This window comes from Thalia democratica, chromosome 9, assembly GCF_965202585.1.
Source record: "Thalia democratica chromosome 9, ktThaDemo2.hap1.1, whole genome shotgun sequence".
Classification (NCBI taxonomy): Eukaryota; Metazoa; Chordata; class Thaliacea; order Salpida; family Salpidae; genus Thalia; species Thalia democratica.
In genome coordinates this window covers 19,027,305-19,036,422 of record NC_139173.1, presented here as the reverse complement: position 1 = coordinate 19,036,422, position 9,118 = coordinate 19,027,305, and the positions used below count along the sequence as shown (strand labels likewise).

The window sequence follows — 9,118 nt, the reverse complement described above, 5'->3', positions numbered from 1 at the left end:
TAAGAATATTTAAATTAGAATTATCAATTATTATTTAACTGTTTTTGCATCCATAATCACAATAAAGTGTTTTGAGTCTATAGTGTGTAAAGTTAAGTAAAATGAAAAACTTAAAAAATAAGTTTAAAAAAAGTTGTATATACTCCTGGTTTAGTTTTCAAATACATCTACAATAGAACGTTTCTGGCAAGCTCTCTTTAGATGTTTTATTTTAAAAATTTATTTAAACTACTTATTTTGTAGTTTTAAAACAACTGAAATGGACTTTCTTTTTTCTGAATCTAATAAAAATACGATTAGTTTTGTTTAAATACAGATTAAGTTATTTGAACGAATTTAAAATTTAAAATCTAAGCCTAATTTATACAATTTTTAACTCTCTTATAAAACATAACTCAAGAAGCTACTGCACAAGTATATACATATATACAATACTTGAATCTAATAAATGTGGAAAATTGTTTGAAAATCACATATCTAATTCTTATAATTGTCATAATTTTTAAAATATTTTTATTTTAAAACTACAACTTTTCATTAATATAAAGAATATCAATAGTTTTTTTAAATTCACTGATTTAAAAGTATTCCATTTGAAAATATATTAACTATTTTTTAGTATGCTTTTAATTCATTTATAAGTCCAGGAGTTCCTAGTCAACATGTAAACTATTTGTAATAAAGTTTTTAATTTTTTTAACTTCTAAGGCAGTTAGCTTGTTTCACGAAAATAACTTAAGCTATATAAAAATGAAAAAATAATCGTAGATTTTTTAATTCTTTGTTTTTGAGTAGTACTATTAAAAGCTCTTCGTGCTCACTAATATTAGAAAAAAAAAGTTGTAGTAACTACTTTTTAATATCTTTTATTCATCAAAAAACATGGCGGACTAATTTAATCAGTGTCAACAAAATTATAGAATTTAAATAAGATAACAATCTAACAAGAGTTTACTTTATGAAAAAAACTTATCAAAAACACGTTTTCAAAAAGTTTGAAAGAAAAAACAACGTTCAAAAAATACCTTTAAATTTTGTACGAGTTTTTGAAATACGTAGTAGTAAAAGCCTTTTTCATTTTGATATACATAAAAATAATTTATCAAGATACTCTTAAAAAACTAATAACGTTTTTTCAAAGGACAGAATAAGTGTCACAAATGGTATTTTTAAAAAGCCACCGCTAAATATATTTTCGATTAAAATTTTAACTTTTTATTACTTATGAGTAATCAAAGTAGCTTTGGTTCTCTATCACTTAATAACAACTGACTAATTTCTTGCCTCGTTAAATATATTTATGTATTTATTCAATTAATAACACTTATAATATAGTTCCTCGTATTTTATCTTACTTGTGAAACGTACAAATTCACGACTAAATTATAAATTCAATTAATATCATCATGACAAAAGAATAAATTAAAAAGGAATACCGTAATTGGCTTACTCTTTTCTAACCACTCCAATTTATAAGAAGGTAAAATGTAGGTCGTTTAAGTTACAAAATTTAAATATTATGATACTTGTGACATTTAAAACAATAACCAGATACAAACATCTTTTTTTTGTTTTTCAACAAATTTGTTGATTTTATTTTATGTTAATTTTTTCATTGGAAAAAAATTGCAAGTTTAAATAAAAGTTTAAAAAAAAGACACCAAGCTAGCTTTGTCTTTATCAAATGAAAGTAAAAAAAAGTTTTGTTTTAATAAACTACAAATTTGTAAAAATATTTTTCATAGCTTAATGATGACAATTAGTGAAACTAAAATTATGAAATATAAACTTAATACTTTGTTTAAGAAAATAAATAGTGTTTTACAAGGATTCAAAAACGTCAGCATAAACAAGTTAAACAATTGGATCTTCTTAAAGTTTGCTTTAGAAATATATTTACAGTGAAAATATTCTTCTAAGTGCACAATAATTCAATAAGAGTCTATACCTTGAGTTTCAATCAGCAGAACCTACACCCGCTGGTCTCGTCAGTCGTCAAAAGATAACGTTTCTAAATTAAGTTTGCGGTACTCGGATGGAGATTTTTCCAGTTGGTCTTGGGACCAGTTGAGAATGCAAACTAGTTCTGTCAGTTTTGGCGGCTGGGACTCGTTTTGTTTGCTCATGAACACTTTGTTCACTGCTCTCCAAACCTGCGGCATGTTTGTTTTCTTTAAATAGTTTTGTAACACTTAAAATACTTTAAATTTTTTTTAACTTTGAGAAAAAATAATTTAGCTTTTTATTAATGGTAATGCAGAAGTGAAAAGTTTAATTATAAACTTTTTAAAAATATAATGTATAACAATACAAACGCATTTTTAAAATTTCTTAACTAATCTAAATGCTTCAGACTTTGAGTACTTAAGTTTTATACAATTATATAATAGATAGTAACTTGGAAATTTTAAGGACGCTTCTTCAAAACAAGTATGCTAATTTAGTTTCTATAACTATACGTTTTAAAAAAATTAATAATAAATAAGTATTATGCAAAAAGATAACAAACCTACAATCTACAAACATTAAGAAAAGATTTGAGATTGTAAGACTGTTTTATATCTACCAAAAATAGAACTTAACAATTTTGTTTAGTTTAACTAAAAGTATAAATATGAAAAAGCTTAAAGCTCAGTAATAACTTAAGCAGCATTAATTGATTAAACTAAATAATATGTAAAAATGCACTGTTCTTACAATAAAACGAGCAATTACGGTAGAACTATAACGAAAAAAAGAGTGAACAAAAATATATAAATATTATTAGTTTTAATTTAACTAACCAACTTGTAATCATTATAACTTACAAAAAACTGCTAACAAAAAGCATAGACTATATGGCAAAAAATGTCATTAACAGTATATCAAAACTAAATTTATGTAAAAAGCAATTACTTCCTCAATATTAAGTAAGTTTAAGTAGTGTCTTATAATTAATTTAATACATACTACACAACGTTTCTAGCATATAAAAAGATTTAAGCTTTGTCAAATATTGAACAAATTTTATTTTTATTTGTATTTTAGTTTATTTAATATAAAATACAAACATTTATTTACATAAGTTTAAATAAGAACTTCAGTTTTTTTTTGAATCTTTAGAATTGTATTGCTTGGTAAAAACTAGTAGAAGCGCTAAAAAATTATAAGGTGTTACTAAATATGCCTTTACTATAAAAATAAAATACACCAGTTAATTAGTAAAACTGAATTCACATACTATTAAATTCATAAACTATACATTTTTTATATTGAAAACCCAATAATATACGCTACAAAAGCTTTACAGTAACAAGCCAATTTCTGACTTATTTTTCGACTTAATATAGGTAAATTGTTCTTTAAAAGTGAACAAAAACCAAACATAGAAATACTGAAAACACCTAACAACCTTATGACGTTGGGGAACTGTGACGAGGTCTTTGAAGGGACTGTTGGACACGTCATCGTACACGAGGAGGGACATGACTCGCTCGAGCGGCTCCAAGTACTTCTCGTTGTCGTTTATGATGACCGTGAGGTTTTCTTGAGCGAACTTAATCGCCTCTTCGGACTGCTTGAGTCGAATGAACTCGATTAACTGCTGCAGCTAAAAATTGAAAGAAGCAAAACAATTAGTCTCTTGCGCATATCAGTTGATATTTTCTTTGATGTAAATTTTGATCTTAAACTTTTTATGAACATAAATGAAAACAGTTAAAAAGTAGTAGTTTTATAAGCAAAACGTGTTAACAACTTAATTTTTCATGCATCTGCCAGTGCTAATTTTTGGTGTGAGAGAATGGGGAGTCCAAAACGTAATAACTAATTAAAGTAATAAATTAGATTTTAAAATTTGTTGTATTTCAAGGCTCACTTTTAAGTTCATATATAACATGAATAGGATATGTATAAATATGGATACTATTTTTAAAGTTGATGATGCAAGAGAATATTAATTTTCTTCTATTTTTCTTTAAGGTCATCACTATAAAGCAATGCATCAAAAATATTTTAAGAAGCATGAGATATAATGCTAGTTTAATTTGATTGTACTTTGCACTTGGTACTTAAGAAATTTGTATATGAGTTTTTAGTATACTAAACTCACTAAAAAAGTCCGGTTAAAATTAATAGTTACGTAATAGTAGAAAATAATAGTTTGAACCCAATTAAAAATACAACTTCTACATACTCTTAAAAACTATATTTTGTGTATATTATGTACTTAGTTAAAGTATTTGGATTAAAATTAAAATTTGTATGCGTTAAAAAACTTAAAACATTAATTCTAATTTGCATACTGTTTTTTTACTTAGAAATAGTAACAGCTTCTGTAAACCTACTCTAGATTTTACAAAATTAAATATAACTAAATTCATTATTATGTTTTAAAACAAATCGTATGAAATTTACAGACTCTTTTAATGACAATACACATTTTTTAATTCAAAAATATAAAGCTAGAATGGTCAAGTTTTAAACCATGTTTATTAATTCTTTTAGAAGCAATAACATTGACAAAACTAAAATTATTTTAACAATTAAGTTTAATCTAAAATACATTTTAACTACTAAGTATGATTTTTATAAAGATATACATAATGTAAAATAAATTAAGTAAGCTTAAAGATTATTCATAAAATTAAACCATAGTACACTAAAATATTTTACAGTTAATGTGTGATAAGCTTCTTGAGAAGAATTTACCAGAATTTTTTAATAAATTCATATTTGTATACATTAAGTATATAAAAAAAATTAATTTATCACATAATACCTACTTTATCTACTAGGTTTCTCACGTTTTTAACTAGTATAATTTAAACAGGTAAGCAAACCTGAAGATTGAAAAGTAAGAAATGATTTTCATCAAGTAATCCAGGACAAAGATCGTTTATCAACGAGATGGCCTTTTTTATTTCACCATTTAAAATTGCATTTTTTATTTCAGTTTTTTGTTCAAGTTTCTCCACTTTTGGTGAAACTTCAACTTGTGCTTCTTTCTCAAATTTTTCAGCAGCCTGATTTCAAATTGAATTATACAAAACTTTTTCATACTTTACCAATATAAAAATTTATTTAAACCAATATATGGCCTTTTTTTAACTTGATTTTACTTTGTACACTTTTCTGTTTGATACTAGTACAGTTTAATTATGTACATCTTAAGTCTAATTTAGTTTTAAGTATTATCTAAGATTTAAGGCGTTAAATTTGAAGCATAAAATAAAATATTTTTATAAAGGATACCAGGGTTTCCCAAACTTTTTATCAAAAGGCCCCCTTTAAAGAAATTAAAAAAGCTATGGCCTGGCCCCCTCCATAAAGACTACTCAAAAAACTACCATTATAATTACCCAAGACCTTTTTTTTCTGTTCATCTGCAACTCCAGAATATCTAGTGTAAGTTTCAAACTATGATCTCATGGCACCCCTGTGACTCCTTTACTGCTCATGGCCCCCTGAATAACTGTAATGGCCCTTATGGGGACCACTTAGTCCACTTTGGAAACCCTGATTTAAACTATAATGGTAATAATGGACTAATTTATCTTAAACTGGGCCTTAACTTACTGTTTCTAAGCTTTTTATTTTTAACTTTTTTCAAAATTTTTAAAACTACTCAAATTAATTAACAGTTTTTTTTTTTGATAACTTACCCTTTTATAACTAAAGTGGTAAAAAATACTTATTTATTTGCTTTTTAACTAGTTTTATACTAGTTATATCTGTTTTGTATTTTTCTGAAAAAAAGATACTTTTAGCTTTATGGTTTCCAGATTAGAAATGTTAATAAGATAGATTTTCTTAGAAATTAAAAATTTCTAAAAAATTTAAAACCAAATACTAAGGTTTATTACACCATAAGCAAGCATTTCCAACAAAACTGACTCTATCTTTTAAAAAAATATAATTTGATTTAACTTTAAAAGAACTTTTACCAGTTTTTGTAATCAAAAATTGCTAAAAACATCATGCCCTTGGTCAAGTTACATTTTAGTTTTAAAATCAGTTTAAATAAAATTAATATCAAAGTTGCAACTTAATAAAAAAAAAAGTCAGCATGAGTGACCAAAAATTTGCATTAGTTACATCAAATTAGCTAGAGTTTGTATTTACTTTTTAGAAAGTTGTCAGCGTCAAAAGCTGAAAAATCCTGTTAATTAAATGTTATATACATTTAAATTCCATTGAACTAACAAAATGACTTGATAAATAGAAGTAATGATAAAAGTTATAAAGAAAAGTTGAAGTATTAAAAACTAGTATAAAATTTAGAAAATAAAAAACTACCCTTAATTTATTAAAAAACTGTAACCAAGTCTGCACCTTAAAAGAAATAAAAAACACTCTAGTTGGCCAGTTTCAGAAAAAAATTAACTAGCAGAGTTAGCCTGATTGTGTGACAAATTTTTAATATTTGTCATGTATAAATTTTTTAAGTTAAGAAACACTATGATAACTATATATTGAAAATATTGATGGTGTAAAAACTTAAGTATAAAAAAAGCTAAAACTGGAATCTAAAATACTGAATATCAATATGTTAGTAAAACTTATCAGACTTAAATTAGTAAAAAAGCTGTAATTTAGATAAATAATACATCTGTAAATTTTTAAGCCTTAAAATAAATAGAAGTGTCAAAGATGTAGTTTTACATTTACTTGGTACAAAAAAATAGTTAGTCTGTAATCAAGAAAAACAAAATAAATTATTTTGTCAAGTTGCAATTCAATGAAGAGACATTTCAAAATCTAAATTATTCTGGATTGGTAACTAAATACTTTTAAATACCTTTTATTTTAATATTATGACTGTTAGTTAACTTATTTTGATAAGTTATCCAGAAAAACATAGTACAATAACAAAGTGTATACGAAAAAAAAGGTAAGCTGATTTACTACCTCTTTGTAGCCTTCCCTTACAAGATAATCCATTACTAATTTGTTCATGGTATGCGAGCTTATGTTCATTTTATTTAGATCTTCTATCCATTGTTCACTCATAATATCGCTTAAAGACTGGTCTTCCATTAACTTTAGTCAAGTAAACTATAGAAGTTAAACAAGTCCTTTGGAAAAAAAGTGCTGAATAATTTAAGTTTTTAAATAAAAAAGTTATTAACATTGATTTATACTGATATACGAAAGAAAAAAGTATTCATTTTACTTTAAAATTTATAAAAATTTTACTTAACTTTTAAAATTATACTACATTAAATGTAATTTTTAAATCAAATTTTAATAAAAATATCTCTCTTTTAAGCATAAGTTCTGCTATAACTTTCAGCCAATAACTTAATTCATAACTATACATTTGACTTATAAACCAAAATGTTTTGAAAACTATAATATTGATAATTTCAAAATAATCTCAGTAGCACATAGTGATTTCTTGTTTAAGAATATAGAAGCTATCTACGCCTTAAGCCTGTAACTAGAACTCAGCAAGCAAAAGCAATTTGTCTATTTGATCATATTATTTGTGGGATTTACATATATTAATTGTATGCTCTACTAATTATCACGCTTGTGCTACATTTTTAGTTCACTGAATAAATGTTTGCTTTTTATTAAGGCAATTGTTATAATTGTGTTACATTTTATCAGTTTGTTCAAGGTTTAAATTGCTAAGTTACTAGTATATTATCATAATAGAACAATTTTAACCCTTGTTAAATGCTGACAAGAGTGGACGAAAAGTACTTCTGTTCAATTGTTTATATTAAATAAGTATTAATTACATCTGGTTAACTACTCTATATTAGAAAAACCATTGTTTTAACATTTAAATATAAACTAGTAGGCAAGAAAATTTGTTAATAATATAAAAGGGATTTGGTATTATTGATATTTAATACCAAATCCACTTATTTTTTTTTAATTAGTTTCACTTAAAAAAAACTGTATTTTGTTTTGTATCTATGTATTAACTTATTTCATGTTCAGTTGTTGTTTGTGAAATAATATCGTAAGTAAATATGTTACAGTAATAATCAACAATATTGTAAGTAAATATCTTGCAGTACAAATCAGTTAACTTTAGCTAGTGTAAAAATGTTAAGACATAAATTTAATGCTAATGTGTTGACATAATTTATATAAGAATATATACATTAACCTTATGACTTTATTTTTTTAATATTGAAAATATTAGATTTGTCAGATATTATACATATTTTACAATAGTTTATAATATGACTTGTAGTTTTATAACTTGATTTTTAATTCATAAGTTGGTAATAACTTTTTCATAAGTAAGTTCACACAATCATACTGTTTTTCTTTAATTCAATGTTTATTAAAATAATATATGCAAGGATTATTCCTTGGGCACAACAGGTCTCGACAACTTTGGTTTTGGAGACAAAGTTAATTTTTAAATTTATTTATTTACAAAGGCAACAATGTTTCACCCCTAAGGGATCTTCAGGCCTGTAAAATAATATAAACATAAGACGATGGACAACTTAAGAAAATAAATATTAAAATAAAAATAAATAAAAATTTTACTTCAAACTATAATTGTATAAACAATAAGACATTTTCATTGTAAAGTAGATAAGCAAATTTTTATTATGGTGCTTATAAAAATGCAATCTTTGAGTTTTCAGCTCTTGTAAATTTTGTAATACAAAAATGTGCAATAAAATATTTACTTTTTAGAAAGTAAAAACCAGTATTCAAAGAACTACAAAGAAAATAAATATTCTTAAAATAAAACAGTTATTGGCTAAAATATACAGTTAATGAAATTGAAAAAGTACAAAAATTAAAAGTTCAATCAAAGCCAAACACTCAGAAATAGCAATATTTTACAAAACCTTACTTTAAAAAATTCTTTTTGTTTATGTTTTTATATGGTTTTTGTCAATTCTTTAGTCCAAAAGTACTTAAGTTTGTCTGTCTGGTGAGTCCTAATGAGGACAAAACTAGGTCACAGAATGTTAAAACAGTTTTTTTTGATGGCTATGCAATTTGATGCTAAATATGATAAGACATAATAAGTAAAAAGCAACTGTCTTAAGTATAATAAAATTAAATTTTAAAACATTCTACTTACTTAATTTAAATAAATCTTCAAAATTTGCTCATTAGGAACTTTCAATTGATGAAACAAAAAAAAACATTTGTA

The 9,118-nt window shown here is 24.5% G+C and overlaps 1 protein-coding gene across 1 annotated transcript; it reads right to left on the bottom strand.

Annotated features, from left to right (window-relative positions):
- Nucleotides 1-1,046: 1,046 nt before the first annotated feature.
- Nucleotides 1,047-7,052, bottom strand: LOC145844090 (glucose-induced degradation protein 8-B homolog). The gene is made up of 4 exons (XM_082951437.1): nt 6,889-7,052; nt 4,821-5,003; nt 3,392-3,589; nt 1,047-2,153 (listed from the first exon to the last, which is right to left on the bottom strand). Exons 1-4 carry the CDS (start codon nt 7,015-7,017, stop codon nt 1,989-1,991), a joined length of 675 nt encoding a protein of 224 aa, XP_082807563.1. The 5' UTR covers nt 7,018-7,052; the 3' UTR covers nt 1,047-1,988.
- Between the last annotated feature and the right edge of the window lie 2,066 nt (nt 7,053-9,118).